The following is a 21,790-nucleotide window of genomic DNA, read 5'->3' as shown; positions in this document are numbered from 1 at the left end:
TTTATATTACCTATCATGTTCTTTGTCCACAAGATGGTATCTAGCTCTGAATGCCACCAGGTGAGCATAGTACGCTGGTGCAGGTATAGAAACAGATCGTGTACAGCGCACGTAAGTGTGGCAGAGCTGGTAAGTTAGCAGCTGAAGTTCATCTGCTGTAAAGCAGTTATCATCCCATAAGACATGATAGTGTGAAGGACGGCTGGTACCCTGTAGAGAAGGCAATGGCATATACTGCTGATTTCTAAACTTTTAAATAAATATGCAGCACAGACCAAGTAAAATAAAACACCAGCTTTGTACACTAGTAAAACATATTCTAATAATCAATTAAAAAAAAACATTTAGTTGAGCTCCTAATTAATTAGTTACTACGTTAGGTATTATGGATTAAAGTAAAACAAAGTCAAGGGTTTCTTGTCTTTTGGAAACCATAATTCAGTAGAGAAGAGAGGAGACAGAAGCATCTACAATTATAAAACAACTAACAAATGGCTACAGTATCACTAGCACATAATCTTTATGAGAATACCAAAAGAAGTTAATTGCGAGGGTGAGCTTGTGGGTGCTTTATCAAGGGACGAACACTAGAGCTAAGGTTTGAATGCTGAGTGAGAGGTGGCCTTTTTTGGATGGTCAGGGTGAGGAGACATCCTGTAAGCCTGTTGCTGTCGAGTCAATTCAAATTCACAAGGACCCTACAGAACAGACAGAACTACCCCAGAGGGTTTCCAAAGCTGTAATCTTTATAGAAGCAGACTGCCACATCTTTCTCCTGCAGAGCAGCTGGTGGGTTTAAACCACCGACCTTTCGGTTAGCAGCTAAGTGCTTAACTACTGCACTACCAGGGCTCCTTGAGGAGACAACAGACAGAACAAACAGCCTTAACAAAGCACAAAACAAAAAAAACCAAACCCAGTGCCGTCGAGTCGATTTCGACTCATAGCGACTCTATAGGGGGCATAATATTTCATGGCATGTTTGGGTAACAACTAATAGGCTAGTGTGAGCAGAGTGTGGGCCACGAGAAGGAAAAGATGAAGTTGAAAGGCAAGTCTGGAATCAGACTGAATGCCATGCTTAGGAATTTGGACTTTCACCTGTAGGCAGCAGGAAAGCACTGCACACATTTTTTAGCAGGGGAGTTTTTAGGTGTGATGAGTCTGGGGTTTTATAAAAGTTACATCAGCAGTAACATGGAGGACAGATTAGGAACGGGAAGAGACTGAAAGGAGTAGGACTAAAGGCTCTTGCATTTGTTCTGGTATGAGATGATGAAGGCTGGAAATAAGGAAAGGACAGTGGAAAGAAGAAAAAGGAAAAGATGAGCTCATACTTCAACAAATATTTGTATGAGTGTCATTTGTCAGGCATTGTATAAGATTTTGGGGAGAAAATCCAGTCATCAAATTCTTCCTTCCCCAAATTATATGTTTATAAATGCATATATATGTATGCACTCACACATTCAATAAATATTTATTGACCACCATTATATGCTAGGAAACCCTGGTGGTGTAGTGGTTAAGAGCTATGGCTGCTAATCAAAAGGTCGGCAGTTGGCGCTCCTTGGAAACTCTAGGGGGCAGTTCTACTCCGTCCTATAGGGTCGCTATGAGTCAGAATCAACTTGATTGCAATGGGTTTTTTTTTTTTTTTTTTTAATTATATGCTATGTACTATACCAGGTCCCAGGCACACAGTTGTGAATAAGACACACATTCCAGTGAGAAGAGACAAATAAAGCCACTAGAAAGTGGGGAATAAAAACAATTAAAATATAGGACAGCACAAAAAATAGTCTATATCTGTCACTACTTTAGACTGGGTGACCACGGAAGGTCTCTCTGACGGGGAGACATGTAAGTGAGCTCTGAATGGTGAAGAAGGCTTGCGAAATCAAGAGAAAGAACATTTTAGGCACAGGGAAGAGGTAGGGCAAAACCCCTAACTACGTGGAATCCATTCAGTTCTTTCCTCTCACCATTCCAGTCTCAATTACCACCATCTTTTGCCTGGACTATGGTAACTGACGCCAAACTGATAATCCCAGTAACACTCTTACTCCTTACTAAAACCTGTATGTCAATAAAAATTTTTTTTAATACACCTAATTATGTTAGTGCCCAACTTAAACCTTTTGAATGGCTTCCCGCTGCACTTAGATTAAAACACAAATCCTTTTCTTGGCCTAATGAGACCTGTATGATTAAGCCCCAGCCTATCTCTCTAAACTATCTCATGCTGTAGTAGCAGTCTCCATTCAGTTCCTTCAACAGACAACACTTTCCACCAAAAGGACCTGGTTATGTCCCTCTGATAGGATTTCTCTTTCCCATTCTTGGCTTGGCTAACTCCTATTCATCTAAGATCTTACCTTAAATGTCATTTCTCAGAGAAACTTTTTGTGATTTCCCAATCTAAATCAGGGCCCCACTAAAATCTCTATTCCTACTCTTCACTATCCCTTTACTGCAGTTATTTCAATTTATAAATATATACTTGTAACAACTTAGTCTGTCTTCCTCAATAAACTGAGAGAGGAAGAAATTGTGTTTATTTGTTCACTCCGTATACCCAGTATCAGTGCCTACGTCCTACGAGGTACACAATAAATACCTGTTGATTGAATGAATAGCCTGTGCCCTTTGGGAACTTACAGACTAGTGGGAAGCGGAAAGGAACAAAAACATGGTTATAATGCTGTCTATTAACTGTAACAAAGAGGTATGCATAGGGTACTCAGGCAATATGGAGGAGGAGCATTTGTCTGGGGGAAGGAGTCAAAAAGGCTTCTGGGAGGAACTGATGTCTGACAGCTGTCTTAAAAGAGGAGCAGAAGTAAGTTTTCTGTTCACTTTAGCTACTCTATGTTTAGTTGTATAAGAAAGTAATAACGAGAATTGGAACTAAGCAGTGGAGGAGGTGAGGATGACAAAAAGAGGTAGACTTGAGAGTGAGAAGGTAGATTTCACAGGGCTTAGTGATTAATGAGGAGTCCCGGGGTGCAGTGGTTAAGCACTTGGCTGCTAACTGAAAGGTTAGTGGTTCAAACCCACCAGGAGCTCCATGGGAGAAAGACAGGGCAGTCTGCTTCCATAAAGATTTATGGTCTTGGAAACCCTATGGTGCAGTTCTACTCTGTTCCCTGCCGCTGTGAGTTGGAACAGACTCAACGGCAATGGGTTTGGTTTTGGTTTGGAGTGACTAATCAGATAAGGACGGTATGTGGGAATATACAGTCAAAAACAACTTTTGTGATCTGAAAATTAGGAGAAAGGTTGTATCTGTAAAAAGATTTTCAAAGTCACAAATATTTAAAATTTAAAAGGTGGCTCATGTACAGAGCACATAAGCGTTAATATGGATAGAAGAAGAACCAAACTGAGAAAAATCAGAAGGGCAAGTTGAGAAACAGGAGAAAAATGTGTAGAAGCCAAATGGAAGATGGTTTCATTAAAGAGTGAGTGATTATTGCTGCAGAAATCAATGAGCAACAGTGGTGGGGCAGAAGGTAGGCTGCTACAAATTGAAGAAGGAATAGCAAGTGTAGTCTTTTTTTTAAGTAATGTAAACATTTTATAGGAATATAAATATATAGAGAAAAAATGGATCATAAGTGTATAGGATCAATTAATTTTCACTAAGTGAACATATTCATGAAACCAGCACCTCAATCAAGAATTGAACATTAACTGAGCCCAGGAAGCCCCTCTGTGCCTTCTCTTGGTCACTACCCTACCCACCCTGTCCCTGGTAACTAATTTGTAACACCACAGATTAGTTTTGCTTATTTGTGAACTTTATGGTAAATGGTAAGAAACAAACAAACAAAAAAAAGAGCAGAGCTGCCCCATAGGATTTCTGAGGCTGTAAATCTTTATGAAAGCAGACTGCCACGTCTTTTCCCACACAGCTGCTGATGGGTTTGAACAGCTGACCTTTTGGTTAGCAGCCGCGTGCTTAATCACTGTGCCATCAGGGATCTTTATGATAAATGGCATCACAGGTATATGTATCCTTTATGTCTAGTTTCTTTGATCTGACATCGTGTTTGTGAAATTCATCGATGTTGTTGCATCAGTCTCATTGTTGTGTGAATATATACTATTTATTTATCCAATCAACCACTTCCACCAGCAAAGTATGAGAGCTCCAGTTGCTCTATGTCCTTAATATTGTCTTCTATTTCTGCCATTCTGGTGGGTGTGTTTAGGCTATTCTTTTAAGAAGTTTGGCAGCAAAAAGAAGAAAGTTATGGGGCAACAGCTTAAAGGAGAACAGCAGTATCAAAGAATTTAGTGTATTTTAGGATAGGGGTAGCTATAAGCTAACAAGATGGAATGAGAACAATATTATAATACTTCCTGTGAGAAAGGAGGGAAGAAACTAGGCATGACTAACAATATAATTTCTTAGTGAGATAAAAGGAGGGGGTCATGTGCTGAGTGTTAGGGCAACAGACCAAGTTTAGGAACCCAAGGAGAATGGCAGCAGAGAGTTAATGAAGGAAAAGTCAAAGGACTGTTACACGATAGTGAAGGTTGTCTTTGAATTTTTATGATCAATATTAGGAAGTTATAATTGACGACACTACCCACCCTGATTTCTTTAAAGGGAACACTGATTTCTACAGGAGAATTCCCTTTGGTGGGCCACAGAGAAGGGTCACATGTTCCATCCGGTTAATGTTTCTAACTGGATGTCAAGCAGGATTTTTTTCTGATGTCCTAGAATTTCAGCTAAGGCTCAAAGCAGAGTACTAAAGGTGCTAAGAACTCTATCTTCTAAGAGCTACCAATCTTTGGAGCCAGTCATCCTCCCTCAAGGGCTTATTGAGAGAAGCCAGTTTAGGAGAGGTCTTAACATCAATTCTCAGACTCTGGCCTTCTCTCATCTCACATGCATTCTCTCAATATAGGAAGAAGGTGATAATGGGTTTTGTGAGAATATGGAATTTTAGTTGTGAGGAAGGCACATTTCTTCCCCTGAAGACAAGTAAGGGGGACTCCAAGAGAATCAGTTATAAAGATGGGAGAGCCTGCTGGAAGGCAGAACTTTCTCATTCCCTAACTGGGTGCTTCCTGAGCTCAGAATCCACAGGCCTGCTCTGCTGAGTCTATAAGACTAGAGTGGTAAATGTTCTTGGAACCAGTTTTGGAAGCCTAAAAGCATGAAAGTGAGCAAAGGACAGGAGCCACAGAGCCAAAAACTTAGATGTCTAACCTAAAGAAGGAGTTGGGGGTGTATACCACTTATGGGGCCAAAGAAGGACTCTGCTGCTCTTGAGGCTTAACTACAATGGGAGCTGGGATAAAGCTAAACATAACCCATATGGAGATCACTTCCACAGAGGTTACAGCATTAAAGAATCAGAATATGCTAGAGAGAGGCCAGTGTCACCTCCCGACTACTGACATCTGGCAGTCTGCAATATCAGATGAGTTGGAGCCTCAAAGCTACTAGGACCAAAGGTCTAGCACGTGCTGGGGAGGTGAAGGGTAGGAGGCAAGAGGTGATATTTGATTTAGTTTGTAAATTTTGATTTTAAAAACAAATGGCGATTTTATCTCAACATAAAACACGGAGAGGGGAATGGGACTGAGTTATAAACACCAGTAAGATTAATAACTAAAAGTGTCAAGAAGTTACAGAATTTGGCCAAAATGTTGCAAAGTATCTGTTACTCATTGGTAAATTTTAAAGTAATATGAGAAAAAGTGAACTCATATTATACTAGTTAGAAATGACTGGGTTTTAATTTTAGCTGGTAAAAAACAAGACTTTTTTTTCAAAAAAAATCTCAGAGAAATTTGAAAATTCTAGTAAAGCTGGGAAGATATGTTAATACAGTTTTTAGTCCCTGTTAAATATTCCTGGTTATATGCTGACAAGAGCAGAAGTTTCAAATTGGTGTCCCAAAGGAAAAGTGGTCCCTAAAGGTCCTGATTAAATGCATTACAGAAATAGCCCTGTCTTGAAGATTTCATAATAAATCATTAGCGTATCAATGTTTCCCAAAAGTTCCAGAGTAAAAATCCTGTTTAACCAGCACGTCCAAAATTTATTTGAACAGAGAATGTTTTCCCTTCCCTGTGACATTACAAAGCCACAGCACTAGTGTTCCTTGGGATAGATGGGAAAAACACTAGGTTAAAATATGTACTCCAGTGGTATAGGTCCAATCCCTAAAAAGCACTATTACCTTTGTTTTGCTGTTACCACACATCCTGAAAATGCACAACAGTGATTATAATGGGGAGTAGATATAACAACATGGAAAAATGAGTGAGACAATAATTTACAGTCATGAGTCTCAAATCAGGGTCAATGTACATGGGACGTCAAAAGCTGTAAGACATGGCTATACAGTAAGGTGTATTTTCCTGGAATTTCTATTTTAATCAATCATAAGTAGTCTAAAATAGTTTAGACTATATACCCTCAGACATCCTGGCAATGTGGGTACCCTCTCTGCTGCTAGGAAGTTTGAGAAGCATATTAATTAAAGCACACACACAAAAAGACCAGACTTGCTGGCCTGACGCACTGGAGAAACCCTGAGAGTATGGCCCCTGCAAACCCTTATAGCTCAGTAATGAGGTCACTCCCAAGGTTCACCCTTCAGCCAAAGATTGGACAGGCCCATAAAACAAAACAAGACTAAATGGGCACACCAGTCCAGGGGCAAGGACAAGAGGGCGGAGGGGACAGGAAAGCTGGTAATGGGGAACCCAAGGTTGGGAAGGGGAAGTATTGGCACATTGTGGGGTTGGCAACCAGTGTCACAAAACAGTATGTGTATTAATTGTTTAATGAGAAACTAATTTGCTTTGTAAACCATCTAAAGCACACACACACACACACACACACAAAAGGTAGATTTCAAAGGAACAATCAGGTACTAAAGAAAATTCTGAAGTTTTAGGTTAAATTAAGGAATCGCTTTAGGGGGATTCATTCCATTAACTTACTTATATTCTAGTATTTTCAAAGAAATAAGCACCTCTCAAGCGAGAGAGAAATTTATTTACTTGAAAGTTTCATCTAATTTCATATGGAAATAATTTGGAAGGCAGAGAAAGAACAGTACTTCTTTCTCCTTTTTTTGAGATTTCAAAAGTAGATGTAACAATGAAAAATTCTGAATTCAAACATTTCATCCAAAGTACAGACTTACCTGTATTCCGGCATGGCTACAGAGGTAAAAATCAAACTCATATGGGTGTGTAATGTCTGTATCAACTGTTGTTCCAGCTGGAATATTGCCACTTCTTCCGACCTAGATTTGTTTGTTCAAAAAAAGACAGATAAATAATGCATCTGGAAGCATTTCAAAAAATGTATAAATATATAGGCCAATCCGACGTTTCACTACTTTCAGTTTGAAAAATTACTTAAGCAAGCACTAAAAGCAGACTTTGTTCTAGCTTTGGTTCCTATTCTTTTTTTTTAAATTCTGCTTTTACTTTTATTTGCATTTTATGCTGAATTTACCTGAGCCATACGTTTTTGTTTTCTCAGTTTCTTCTGGCATTATCTTTTTCTTCTGTACAATTTCCTCTTGTGATTTAGGAACAATGTGTTCCTTTTCAGTAAGGATCACTTCCACGTGGCAGGGGGAGCTCATGCCTGGGTTCATCAGACCATGAGCTCTTGTAAGTATGGTGGCACATCGTGGCGGCTTTGTTCATCTGGCTGTGCTCAATGGCCAGAGAATCTACACTAAACCCTTAGGTTTGACATTACTCTTTGCATTTTTAAGCATGTGCAGCAGAAATTCAGCACTCTTGGTAGGCCATCAACCCTGTGTTCAGCCCCACTATTTGGTCTGGGCACACCTACCAAATCCATCATTGTAACATCAGAATGGCACATATTGCTTCTGTAAAGTGCTATCTTTCAGAAACTTGGTAGCTTTTCAGATACATATATCCTGGGTGGCGTGGGCAGTTTCATGATTGTTCTTAAAATGGACCCGAAGATTTGAATCTCTTGATTCGCAAGACTTTGTGGAGCTTTCTGGGTTAAGTGAGTAACGGACCATTTTGAAAGATCACCTTAGGCTGCTTACACTTATGGGAACAGCCTGGTTCCTACACTTAAAAGTTGCTCAGAGAGTTGATAAACAACAAAAAGTTACAGTCTCTACTGCTGCTTTAGCTGCTAGTTGATCCTGATATGGGTGGAAGACATTTTTTTTTAAATGTTAGTGCTCCACAATTTATGGTACTTGTGCACAGTAGGTACCCTTGAATGTGTAACTTATGAAAATTAGCATTTTCCTTGGAGAACACTATATTTTTGGAGAGAAAGAAAGCTGACAACATCAATAAAAGTCACCACTTGTTAAGCATTTACATGCTAGGTTATATACATTATCTCTAGTCCTTATAACAGTCTTGTAAATTAGATATTATTCCTACTTGTATGAGGCAACTAAGGCTCAGATTCTATTTGCCCAATAGAACACAATGAAGGCTGTAACTGGGATTCAAACAGTGAAATAACCTCAAAGGCCCTATTCCTTTTATTTTATACTACAGATTTCAACATCTTGTAAGAGAACAGAAATCCTGATTTTCTCTGAGTGGGTATGATGTGACTGAAATGCTCCATAATTTCTAATAATGAAAAGTTTCTAGTAAAAAGCTTTAAATGCACATGTGTACCCACTGCTAAGAGTTAATAATCTATCCAATTACGCCTATTCTTAAAAACAAAACAAACAACTCTAACAGATTAGCAACATATATATCTCCTAATTAATCGACGGCACTGGGTTTAATTAATATGTATAAAAAACTGTACTCTATTTAGAGAGGCAGCAAAATGCCTAGGTTCATATCACAGCTCTACCACTTAGTCACTGTGTGATCTAGGGCAAGGTATTAAACCTCTCTATGCCCCTGTTTCCTCATCTATAATTATTCCCTATTATTAGTAGTGTTATGTTCAGGAAGGGTGAAAGAAAAATTAAACAAATGAAGGACTGCCACGACTAATCCTACTTTTGAAGAAAACTTTGGTTTTCTAGGTCTAGAAATGTACCTAGTAATTTGGGGACAAAGGCCTTTAACAACCTGGAGCCATAATACAACTATAACTACTGCTATTAGAGAGGTGGTATAGCATAGTGGTTAACAGCATTCTGGAGCCAGATTGCCAGGAGTTGAATCCTACCTCTACCAATGACTAGCTTAGTAACCTTGGGCAAGTTATTTAACCTCCATGTGCCATAGTTTCCTCTTGTGTAAAATGGGGATAATAACTACCTTAGTTTTTAAGGAGGGATTAAATGAATTACATTTCTGAAAAATACTTATAACAGTGTCTGCTATTATTTCCTCTATCACTACCACCATCACCACAACTAGCTAACCTTTACTGAGTACTTAGTATGTGCCAAGAACTTATCTAAATGTGTTACACATTTTATTTAATCTTCTCAACAAGCCCAAACAAGGTAGATACTAATACTATCCACACATTGCTGAGAAGGAAACAGGCACAGAGATGTTGTGTTACCTGCCCAAAGTTACGCAGCTAGTATATTTACCAAAGGAAATGTACTCCTCTCAGTCCTTTTCACTGAATCTTTTTCCCAAGGTTACAGTGACATTTGCTACCCTTATGCTTCTCTGTTCCAAGGTTTGCAGGATAGAGGCAGATGGGGTCAGGGTACTGGAAGTGATAGCAAGACTGTACTTGCCCACGCTGCACACAGACAAGAAGACATATTTCCCTGGGTATTTATATCTCCTTTCCCTTCCTAATTATAAAAATACATATTCACATTACAAAATACAGAAAACAATTCTGTGAATTTTAAAGAAAACATTGTTTCAAAGTAGTTAGCATGAATTTACATTAGTCACTCTAGACAGTTCCTAGCTTTCAGAAAAATTAATTTTTGTAAGACAGCTAAAAAAAAAAAGTACCTTTTTTCTTCTGAACATTTAAGGAAAATATGAATAGAAAGAACAATTTTAAAATTATAAGAGCTTCTTCAGAACAACAAAAAAGCGGAATGGGATTTTGAACATTTAGAGTGTTACTAGAACATCAAAAAACAAAAACCACACCCACTGCCCACTGCCGTGGAGTCGATTCTGACTTATAGCGACCCTATAGGACAGGGCAGAATGGCCCCATAGGGTTTCCAAGGCTGTAATCTTTATGGGAGCAGATGGCCACATCTTTATCCGTCCTCCCGGCCCCCAGTCACTCGTGGGTTTGAACTGCCAACCTTTCAGTTAGCAGCTGAGGGCTTTAACCACTGTGCCACCAGGGCTCCTTGTTACTAGAATAAAAAATTAGAAAGTAACAATGAACCTATCTGATGCTTCTCGACTCATAATCTGCTTTGCTGACATTTGCTCCTATATACTGGAAACCCTGCTGTTGGAGGAAGGCCCTTGTTAAGTGCTCTGTGAGCTATGTTAGATAAACTTTGTTTATAACAGTATTGTAATATATTTAAGATTACCCTTTCTGTCCTATCAGCACAAAATAACCGAGTGTGATGTCTCTTTTGAACTACAATGTAAGTTATTCCAGGTTGGTAGTCTTTCTCCAAACTGATGCAGGCTTCTCGAATTGCTAGTAGTTCATAATATAATACCTAGAGGAGATGAAATATAAAGATTTGAAAGCCATTTTACACGTTTCAAAGTACAATAATGATTTAGTCTCTAGGCTTCTTAATCTTATCATTTCATAGCCAAATATACTTCTCTATTCTTTCTTAACAATTATAAGAGGATGATCTTTGCAATCAAACCTTACACATCCATATCTCTAGTGAACATTTTAAAACATTTTAAAAATGAAAATCTAATGAAGCATCAAAATTTTATTTTAGGAATTTTCGACTAAGGCTTTTAACTTAGAACTGGGTATCATATTATAAACAAGGTGTTTGATACTTAACTATGGTATAATGAAATCTTAGGTAACCAACCTGCCTAAACTGTCCCTCCGAAACACCATCCCGATAAAAGATGATACGAGTAGGTTTGAACCGAGTGGACTTATAAAACTGAATAAGAAGTTCCCGGACCATGGAGGCCAAGTCCTGGATGATCTCCTGTCGGGGTCTCTGAACTCTTACTGTGGCACAGTATCTGCTTGGGTGGGCATCCATACTACCTACAACCTAGGTTGGAAAAAGAAAAATAGAAATTAAGATGATAAGAACTATATGGATTTCATTTACATGTGTATTTTACTGTTGTTGTTAGGTGCTGTTGAGTCGGTTCCGACTCATAGCGACCCCATGCACAACAGAATGAAACACTGCCTGGTCCTGCGCCATCCTCACAATCGTTGTTATGCTTGAGCTCATTTTTGCAGCCACTGTGTCAATCCACCTTGTTGAGGGTCTTCCTCTTTTCTGCTGACCCTGTACTCTGCCAAGCATGATGTCCTTCTCCAGGGACTGATCCCTCCTGACAACATGTCCAAAATATGTAAGACGCAGTCTCGCCATTCTTGCCTCTAAGGAGCATTCTGGCTGCACTTCTCCCAAGACAGATTTGTTCATTCTTTTGGCAGTCCATGGTATATTCAATATTCTTCGCCAACACCACAATTCAAAGGCGTCAACTCTTCTTTGGTCTTCCTTATTCATTGTCCAGCTTTCATATGCACACGATGCAATTGAAAATACCATGGCTTGGGTCAGGCGCACCTTAAGTCTTCAGGGTGACATCTTTGCTCTTCGACACTTTGAAGAGGTCCTTTGCAGCAGATTTGCCCAATGTAATGCGTCTTTTGATTTCTTGACTGCTGCTTCCATGGCTCTTGATTGTGGATCCAAGTAAAATGAAATCCTTGACACCTTCAATCTTTTCTCCGTTTATCATCACGATGTTGCTCATTGGTCCAGTTGTGAGGATTTCTGTTTTATGTTGAGGTGTAATCCATACTGAAGGCTGTGGTCTCTCATCTTCATTAGTTAAGTGCTTCAAGTTCTCTTCACTTTCAGCAAGCAAGGTTGTGTCATCTGCATAACGCAGGTTGTTAATGAGTCTTCCTCCAATCCTGATGCCCCGTTCTTCTTCATATAGTCCAGCTTCTCGTATTATTTGTTCAGCATACAGATTAAATAGGTATGGTGAAAGAATACAACCCTGACGCACACCTTTCCTGATTTTAAACCAATCAGTATCCCCTTGTTCTATCTGAACAACCGCCTCTTGATCTATGCAAAGGTTCTTCATGAGCACAATTAAATGTTCTGGAATTCCCATTCTTTGCAGTGTTATCCATAGTTTGTTATGATCCACACAGTCAAATGCCTTTGCATAGTCAATAAAACACAGGTAAACATCCTTCTGGTATTCTCTGCTTTTAGCCAGGATCCATCTGCCATCAGCAATGATATCCCTGGTTCCACGTCCTCTTCTGAAACCAGCCTGAATTTCTGGCAAATAGACTACATCTGTGGAAAGAGACAATGGAAAAGCTCAATAACATCAGTCAGAACAAGGTCAGGGGCCGACTGTGGAACAGACCATCAATTGCTCATATGCAAGTTCAAGCTGAAACTGAAGAAAATCAGAACAAGTCCACGAGAGCCGAAGTATGACCTTGATTATACCCCACCTGAATTTAGAGACCATCTCAAGAACAGATTTGACGCATTGAACACTAGTGACCACAGACCAGACGAGTTGTGGAATGACATCAAGGACATCATCCATGAAGAAAGCAAGAGGTCATTGAAAAGACAGGGAAGAATGAAAAGACCAAGATGGATGTCAGAGGAGACTCTGAAACTTGCTCTTGAGCGTCGAGCAGCTAAAGCAAAAGGAAGAATTGATGAAGTAAAAGAACTGAGCAGAAGATTTCAAAGGGCCTCTCGAGGACAAAGTATTATAATGACGTGTGCAAAGAGCTGGAGATGGAAAACCAAAAGGGAAGAACACGCTCGGCATTTCTCAAGCTGAAAGAACTGAAGAAAAAATTCAAGCCTCAAGTTGCAATAGTGAAGGATTCCATGGAGAAAATATTAAACGACACAGGAAGCATCAAAAGAAGTTGGAAGGAATATAGAGTTATTATACCAAAAAGAATTAAGTCGATATTCAACCATTTCAAGAGGTGGCATATGATCAGGAACGAATGGTACTGAAGGAAGAAGTCCAAGCTGCTCTGAAGGGCATTGGCAAACAACAAGGCTCCAGGAATTGATGGAATATCAATTGAGATGTTTCAACAAACAGATGCAACGCTGGAGATGCTTACTCGTCTATGCCAAGAAATATGGAAGACAGGTTCCTGGCCAACTGACTAGAAGAGATCCATATTTATGCCTATTCCCAAGAAAGGTGATCCAACCGAATGTGGAAATTATAGAACAATATCATTAATATCACACGCAAGCAAAGTTTTGCTGAAGATCGTTCAAAAATGGCTGCAGCAGTATTATCGACAGGGAACTGCCAGAAATTCAGGCTGGTTTCAGAAGAGGACGTGTATTTTACTACAACCTTACTATTAATCACTGTTTATTTTGAGAATAATAAAAAATAGGTTATTCCTAGTTAAGAGAATAAAAGGCCCTCGTATAGGGTCAAAAATGACTTTCCTGTAAGTAGGCTGCACTTTACATTTAAGAATTAGAATCTAATCTACAAATGTTGCTGACCTAAAGAGAAAATAACATCACAAACCTAGTAGGAGGAAGGAAGGAAGTAAAAAAAAAATGGCCCATTCAAACCCTTGATTTCTCTTCATATTTTTTCCACTTTAGCAAACCACTCCAGAAGCCACACTTGACACTTTGGCATCATCTTAAAATGTTTATGCTTCATAAATTTTAAAATCAGAATTTTCCCTCTTTACTATGACCTCTATCTCTCCTCATCCCTCATTCCCACTAAATACTGTTCTTCTGCCTTAATGATTCCTTTAGACCCCAAACTCCCACCAATTCTAATAATTTTAGTTCCCTCCTGATTCCATTTCTTCCTGGACTCCACGGTTAGTCAACATCAATATTTTCAGGTTCCTCAGTTTCCTCACTACTTTGTCCTGATGTATGTGCCAAGGCCAAACTCGAATCAACGAAACCCTGCATCCCATGATTCTCCTCCTGGGCTGTAAAGTACAGATAAAATAAAACAAAACAAAACGAAAGAACCCAATTTACCTGACACCCATTATAAATTTGTGCTTTCCAATCTGGCATGAAATAGGCACTTTAACTTTTGAACTGCTGAGTACCTGTGGATTCTTAATATTGCTCACAGCAAACATTTGATTTTTTCTAATCAGCAACTTTATGGATTTCTTAGAACCTACCGTTCTACCTTGTTTCCTATCACCAGACAAAAATTCCCTCATATTGAGAAAATGCTCACCAATTCTTAAACCCTTTCTGTATCATGATAGGAAATATCTCTTATTAAACTGACTCTATCCTATAAGGTCACATCAACAATAAACCTTTCTCTTATAATTTTGTTCTCTCTCTCTCTTTTGGCTCTCCTTTATTTACAATCAAATCTTCCCTATCCTACAAAAATATACTTGGACTACGCTGTCACCTTAAGAAACTGTAATGTACCTTTATTGAATCTACATCTGTCTTTTAAACTCCTACAGTATGTGCCTAGAAGTGGATTTTCTAGGTTGTAGGGTATGTACGTCTTCAACTTTATTAGCTATTTCCAAATTGCTCACCAAAGTGGTTATACCACTTTATACCATCACATGCCATGTATGAGATCGATTCCCCATAACTTTGCTAACGCTTCGTACTTTGTTGTTGTTGTTGTGGGCTGTTGAGTCAATTCTGACTCATAGTGACCCTATATGACAGAACTGCTCCATAGGGTTCCCTAGGCTGCAATCTTCACGGGAACAGATTGGCAAGTCTTTTCTCCCTCAGAGCCACTGGTGGGTTTGAGCCGCCAAGCTTTCGGTTACCAGTTCAGTGCTTAATCACTGTGCCACTAGGACTCTTTTTTTGTACTTTAGAGTTAGTATTTTCCCCCAAATACACTGGGTAAGAAACAGTATTTCATTACTGCTTCAATGTATATTTCCTGATCATTCATGTTTCCTCTTCTGTAAATTGCCTCTTCATAGTCTTGGCTCATTTTTCCAACAATATTTTTCTTACTGATTTCTAAGAATTTAATTCCATTATGGATGTTAATCCTTCACCAGTTACATGCACTGAAATTATCTATTAATTTTGAAAAGTGTCTTTTGTTGCATAGAAGTTAACATTTTTTTGAATGGTTTATGTATTCTAAGTCTTTATCACTCTGATATCATAGGGATATTCTTCTACAAGTTTTGCTTTCTACATTTAGATTTTTAATCCTCTTGGAGTTAATTTTTGTGGACAGTGTGATTTAGGAGTCTAATTACATATTTTTCCCATATGGGTAGCCAATTATCCCCACACTTTTTTTTTTTTAATAACTTTTATTAAGCTTCAAGTGAACGTTTACAAATCCAATCAGTCTGTCACATATAAGTTTACATACATCTCACTCCCTACTCCCACTTGCTCTCCCCTCTTGAGTCAGCCCTTTCAGTCTCTCCTTTCTTGACAATTTTGCTGGCTTCCCTCTCTCTCTATCCTGCCATCCCCCCTCCAGACAAGAGTTGCCAACACAATCTCAAGTGTCCACCTGATATAATTAGCTCACTCTTCATCAGCGTCTCTCTCCCACCCGCTGAACAGTCCCTTTCATTTCTGATGAGTTGTCTTCGGGGATGGTTCCTGTCCTGTGTCAACTGAAGGTCTGGGGAGCATGGCCGCCGGGATTCCTCCAGTCTCAGTCAGACCATTAAGTTTGGTCTTTTTATGAGAATTTGGGGTCTGCATCCCACTGATCTCCTGCTCCCTCAGGGGTCCTCTGCTGTGCTCCCTGTCAGGGCAGTCATCGATTGTGGCCGGGCACCAACTAGTTCTTCTGGTCTCAGGATGATGTAGGTCTCTGGTTCATGTGGCCCTTTCTGTCTCTTGGGCTCTTAGTTGTCGTGTGGCCTTGGTGTTCTTCATTTTCCTTTGCTCCAGGTGGGTTGAGACCAATCCCCACACTTTTATAATTTATCCTTTCCCTCCAGATCTGTAATGCAATTTCTATCATAAATCACGTTTCCATATACATGCAGATTTCTGGGTGATTTTATCTCATTGTTCTATTTATATTTATTGATACCATACTGTCTTAATTACTATAGTCTTAGTCTTAGTGTTGTTGTTGTTAGATGCCTTTGAGTCGGTTTTGCCTCATAGCGACCCTATGTGTAACAGAACAAAACACTAGCTGGTCCTGCACCAATCTCACAGTCATTGGTATATTTAAGCCCAATGTTGCAGCCACTGTGTCAATCTATCTCTTTTTCGCTGACCCTCTACCAAGCACGATGTCTTTCTCTAGGGACTGGTTTCTTCTTATAACATGTCCAAAGTACATGAGATGAAGTCTTGCCACCCTTGCTTCAAAGGAGCAATTAGGCTGGACTTCTTCTAAGACAGGTTTGTTTGTTCTTCTGGCGGTCCATGGTATACTGAATATTCTTCACCAACACCGTAATTAAATGCATTAATTCTTCTTCGGTCTTCCTTACTCACTGTCCAGCTTTCAAATGCATACGAAGCAACTGAAAATATCATGGCTTGAGTCAAGCACACCTTAGTCCTCAAAGTGACATCTTTGCTTTTTAACACTTTGAGGAAATTTTTGCCGCAGATTTGCCCAATGCAATGTCATTTGATTTCTTGACTGCTGCTCCCATGGGCTCTGATTATGGATCTAAGTAAAGTGAAATCCTTAACGTCTTTAATATTTTCTTCGTTTATCATGATGTGTGTTGCTTATTGGTCCAATTATGAGGATTTCTGCTTTCTTTATGCTGAGGTGCAATCCATACCAAAGCCTTTGATCTTCATCAATACCCCTCAAAATATGCATTATATCTTAATTCCGCTTTAACATTTTCCCCCTTTTCTATCTGTTCTGCTGAATTTTGTATAACTTCCTCAATATTACTAACAACTTTACTAATCTTCAATTGTATCCAGTATACAGTTTCCCTGAATGGTATCCCACTATGAAAGAATAAACCTAAAACCTTTTGGATGCCTCACGATAGCTTACTAGCCTCACAGTCTTGTATGCTACATTCCAATTCTCATTACTTCTCAACAGTTCCCAAATACACCAGGTTCTTGCAATTGAAATATTACTTTATATCACTATCATATAGTATCTATTATACTACACGGCATTGATTATTCACATTTGTTTCTCACACTAGTCTTTACGGTTTTAGGAATAAAAGCCATATAGCAGAAGAAACAATTAGTAAATTTTATTTACAAGACTTCTGATAACCATAAAAGGAAGTAGGTATTTAATAGAAATGGATTTAGCAGTAAAGGGCAATGATTACCTAGAAGTCCAAAAGAATTCACATATGCTTAAACTTTCTTGGAAAATGACCCCTAAGTAGTAAATCCAAGGCAAGTCTTTTGAATTTCTTCCATTTGTCACTTTTTCTTTATAAGAAAATTTTTATGAACATGAGAAACGGCTTGATACTACCTCTAGAACATTTGAAAACAATCCATATATAAAATTAAAAACACAAAGCAATAGGTAAAAGTCAATTTTTTTGACTAAAATAGTTTTAGAACCATAAGCAAAAATTTTAATGACACTATCATTCTCAAGGACAAATAAGATTTATTAGGCGGTTAAAACTTAAAAATTATCTTCAGATTAGTACAATGGATGACAGAAAAAAAATACAGTCTTGCAGCTTAATTTCTGAAATTTATCAAATATGCCTAAAATACGATGACATTTTCAAAATGCTGGCATTTTAAAAATCAAGAGATTTCCAAACTGAGTAAAATAGTATCTGGTTTTTGTAGTTTATAAGAAATACATTTAAAACAAACTGACCCAGGTAGGTTACAATACAGAAGTAGGCAAAAATGTAATACACCAGTTGCCATCGGGTCAGCTCTGACACATGGCAACCCCACACTTGTCAGAGGAGAACTGAGCTCCTTAGGTTTTCAATGGCTAATTTTTTGGAAGCAGATCACCAGGTCTTTCTTCTGAAGTGTTAAAAGCAGGAGTGGTAGTATTAAAATAAATAAATATCGGGTGCAAAGTATTAAACTGGATGAAGGCAGAAGATATTTTATATGTAATTCAACTTCCTGCAACAAAAGATGCTACAGAAACACATAAAAAAATTCCTCGAATTATAAAAAGTAACTGAAAACTACACAATTATGGGGAGACAATGTACTTTGTTTTTTTTAATGTAGACAAAGTAGGTTACAGAAGATTTTAATAATATAATTAATAAACTTGATTAAATAGATATCTACAAAACTTCTACTGAACAGATATGATGCATTCAATGCTAATGACCAAAGACCAGAAGAGCTGTGGGATGACATCAAGGACATGATACATGAAGAAAGCAAAAGGTCATTAAACAGACAGGAAAGAAAGAAAATACCAAAATGAATGTCAGAAAAGACTCTGTAACTTGCTCTTGAATGTAGAGTAACTACAGTGTTGATGAAGTAAAAGTTAAACAGAAGATTTCGAAGGGCTGCTCAAGAAAACAAAGTATGATATGAAATGTGCAAAGACCTAGAGTTAGAAAACCACAAAGGAAGAGTATGCCCAGCATTTCTCAAGTTAAAAAGACTGAAGGAAAAATTCAACCTTCAAGTTGCAATACCAAAGGATTCTATGACCAAAAATTTGAGCAACATAGGAAGCATCAAAAGAAGATGGAAGGAATACGCAGAATCGCTGTACCAAAAAGAATTGATCAGTGTTCGACCATTTCAGGAGATAGCATACGATCAAGAACTCATGGTACTGAAGCAAGAAGTCCAGGATGAACTAACGGTACTGGCAAAAAACAAGGCTCCAGTAATTAATGGGATACTAATTGAGATGCTTCAACAAAAGGATGCAGCACTGGAAGCAACCGTCTATGCCAAGTAATCTGGAAGACAGCTACCTGGCCAATTGATTTGAAGAGATCTGTATTTGCGCCCAAGGCAAAGAAAGGTGGTCCAACAGAATGTGGAGCTTATTGAACAAAATCATTAATATCACACGTAAGCAAAATTTTGCTGGAGATCATTAAAAAATGGCTGCAGCTCTATATCAACAGGGATCTATCAGAAATTCAATCTGGATTCACAAAAGGACGTGGAATGAGGAATATCATTGTTGGTGTCAGATGGATCTTGGATGAAGGCAGAGAATACTACAAAGATGTTTACCTGTGTTTTATTGACTATGCAAAGGCATTCGACTGTGTGGTCATAACAAATTATGGATAACATTGCGAAGAATGGGAATCCCAGAACACTTAATTGTGTTCGTGAGGAACCTGTACATAGACCAAGAGGCAGTTGTTTGAACAGAACAAGGGAATGCTGTGTGGTTTAAATTTGGAAATGGTGTGTGTCAGGGTTGTATCCTTTCACCATCCTTATTCAATCTATATGCTGAGCAAATAATCCAAGAAACTGGACTATATGAAGAACACAGCATCAGAACTGCAGGAAGACTCATTAACAACTTGCAATATGCAGATAACACAATCTTACTTGCTGAAAGTGAAGAGGACTTGAAGCACTTACTGATGAAGATCAAAGACTACCGCCTTCAGGATGGATTACACCTCAACGTAAAGAAAACAAAAGTTCTCACAACTGGACCAATAAGCAACATCAGGATAAATGGAGAGAATATTGAGGTTGTCAAAGATTTCATTCTTCTTAACAATCAACGTCCATGGAAGCAGCAGTCAAGAAATTAAATGACATATGGCATTGGGCAAATCTGCTACAAAAGACCTCTTTAAAGTGCTAAAAAGCAAAGATGTCACTTTGAGGACTAAGGTACACCTGACCCAAGCCATGGTATTTTCCATCGCCTTATATGTGTGTGAAAGCAGTACAATAAAAATGGAAGACTGAAGAAGAACTAACACATTTGAAATGTGGTGTTGGCAAACAATACTGAATGTACCATGGATGGCCAGAAGACCAAGCACATCTGTTTTGAAAGAAATACAGCCAGAATGCTCCTTGGAAGTGAGAATGGGAAGACCCTGTATCACTTATTTTAGACTTATTATCAGAACGGACCAATCGATGCAGGAAGCATCAAAAGAAGATGGAAGGAATACACAGAGTCGCTATACCAAATAGAATTGGTTGACGTTCAACCATTTCAGGAGGTAACATATGATCAGGAACCAATGGTACTGAAAGAAGAAGTCCTAGCTGGACCAAAGGCATTGGCGAAAAACAAGGATCCGGGAACTGATGGAATACCAACTGAGATGTTGCAACAAACAGATGCAGCACTGGAAGTGTTCACTCATCTATGCCAAGAAGTCTGGAAGACAGCTACCGGCCAACCAACTGGAAGAGATCCATATTTATGCCTATTTAAAGAAAGGTGATCCAACTGAATGCAGAAATTACTGAATAGTATCATTAGTATCATATGTAAGCAAAATTTTGCTGAAGATCATCCAAAAGCGGCTACAGCAGTATATTGGCAGGGAACTGCCAGAAATTTAAGCTGGATTTAGAAGAGGCTGTAGAACCAGGGATATCACTGTTGATGTCAGATGGATTCTGGCTGAAAGTAGAGAATACCAGAAAGATGTTTACCTGTGTTTTATTAACTATGCCAACATAATAAACTATGTTTTATTAACTATGCTAAGGCATTCAACTGTATGGATCATAACAAATTATGGATAACACTGCGGAATTCCAGAACACTGAATTGTGCTCATGAGGAATCTGTACATAGGTCAAGAGGCAGTTGTTAGAACAGAACCAGGGGATACTGCATGGTTTAAAGTCAGGAAAGGTGTATGTCAGGATTGTATCCTTTCACCATATCTATTCAATCTGTAGGCTGAGCAAATAATCCCAGAAGTTGGACTATATGAAGAAGAAGGAGGCATCAGGGTTGGAGGAAGACTCATTAATAACCTGTGATATGCAGGTGACAACCTTGCTTGCTAAAAGTGAAGAGGACTTGAAGCACTTACTAATGAAGATCAAAGACCACAGCCTTCAGTATGGATTACACCTCAGTATAAAGAAAACATAATTCCTTACAACTGGACCAACAGGCAACATCATGATAAATGGAGAAAAGACTGAGGTTGTCAAGTACTTCAATTTACTTGGATCCACAATCAACAGCCATGGAAGCAGCAGTCAAGAAATCAAAAGACACACTGCATTGAGCAAACTGGCTGCAAGAAATCTCTTTAAAGTGTTAAAAAGCAAAGATGTCACCTTTAGGGCTAAGGTGTGCCTGACCCAAGCCATGGTGTTTTCAATTGCCTCACGGGCACACAGAAGCTGTACAATGAATAAGCAAGACTGAAGAAGAACTGATGTGTTTGAATTGTGGTGTTGCTGAAGAATAATGAATATACAGTGGACTGCCAAAAGAATGAACAAAGCTGTCTTGAAAGAAGTACAACCAGAATGCTCCTTGGAAGCAAGGATGGAGAGACTGCACCTCACATACTTTATTTTTTTTAATTGTGCCTTAAGTGACAGTTTACAGCTCAAGTTAGTTTCTCATACAAAAATTTATACACATATTGTTATGTGACATTAGTTGCTCTCCCTATAACACGACAGCATACTCCTCCTTTCCACCCTGGATTTTCACGTCCATTCAACCAGCTCCTGTCCCTTTTTGCCTTCTCATCTCGCCTCCGGACAGGATCTGC

At 38.7% G+C, this 21,790-nt stretch overlaps 1 protein-coding gene and 1 pseudogene across 3 annotated transcripts in view; both read right to left on the bottom strand.

Moving 5' to 3' along the window:
* The window catches only part of AGO3 (argonaute RISC catalytic component 3), a 180,819-nt gene that overhangs the window by 14,193 nt on the left and 144,836 nt on the right, over window positions 1–21,790 (bottom strand). For all 3 annotated transcript variants that reach the window (XM_023554525.2, XM_010595205.3, XM_023554526.2), the window contains exons 15-18: window positions 10,965–11,159; window positions 10,491–10,625; window positions 7,182–7,283; window positions 11–210 (exon numbers count right to left, since the gene is read on the bottom strand). In XM_023554525.2, the coding sequence (XP_023410293.1) occupies window positions 11–210; window positions 7,182–7,283; window positions 10,491–10,625; window positions 10,965–11,159 (632 nt within the window). The remainder of the gene's footprint in view (window positions 1–10; window positions 211–7,181; window positions 7,284–10,490; window positions 10,626–10,964; window positions 11,160–21,790) is intronic.
* Window positions 7,473–10,484, bottom strand: LOC111752062 (large ribosomal subunit protein uL22-like; annotated as a pseudogene).

Source organism: Loxodonta africana, chromosome 3 (genome assembly GCF_030014295.1).
Source record: "Loxodonta africana isolate mLoxAfr1 chromosome 3, mLoxAfr1.hap2, whole genome shotgun sequence".
Classification (NCBI taxonomy): Eukaryota; Metazoa; Chordata; class Mammalia; order Proboscidea; family Elephantidae; genus Loxodonta; species Loxodonta africana.
Note: the sequence above shows the minus strand (reverse complement) of the source record. Positions and strands in the feature narration are given on the sequence as shown.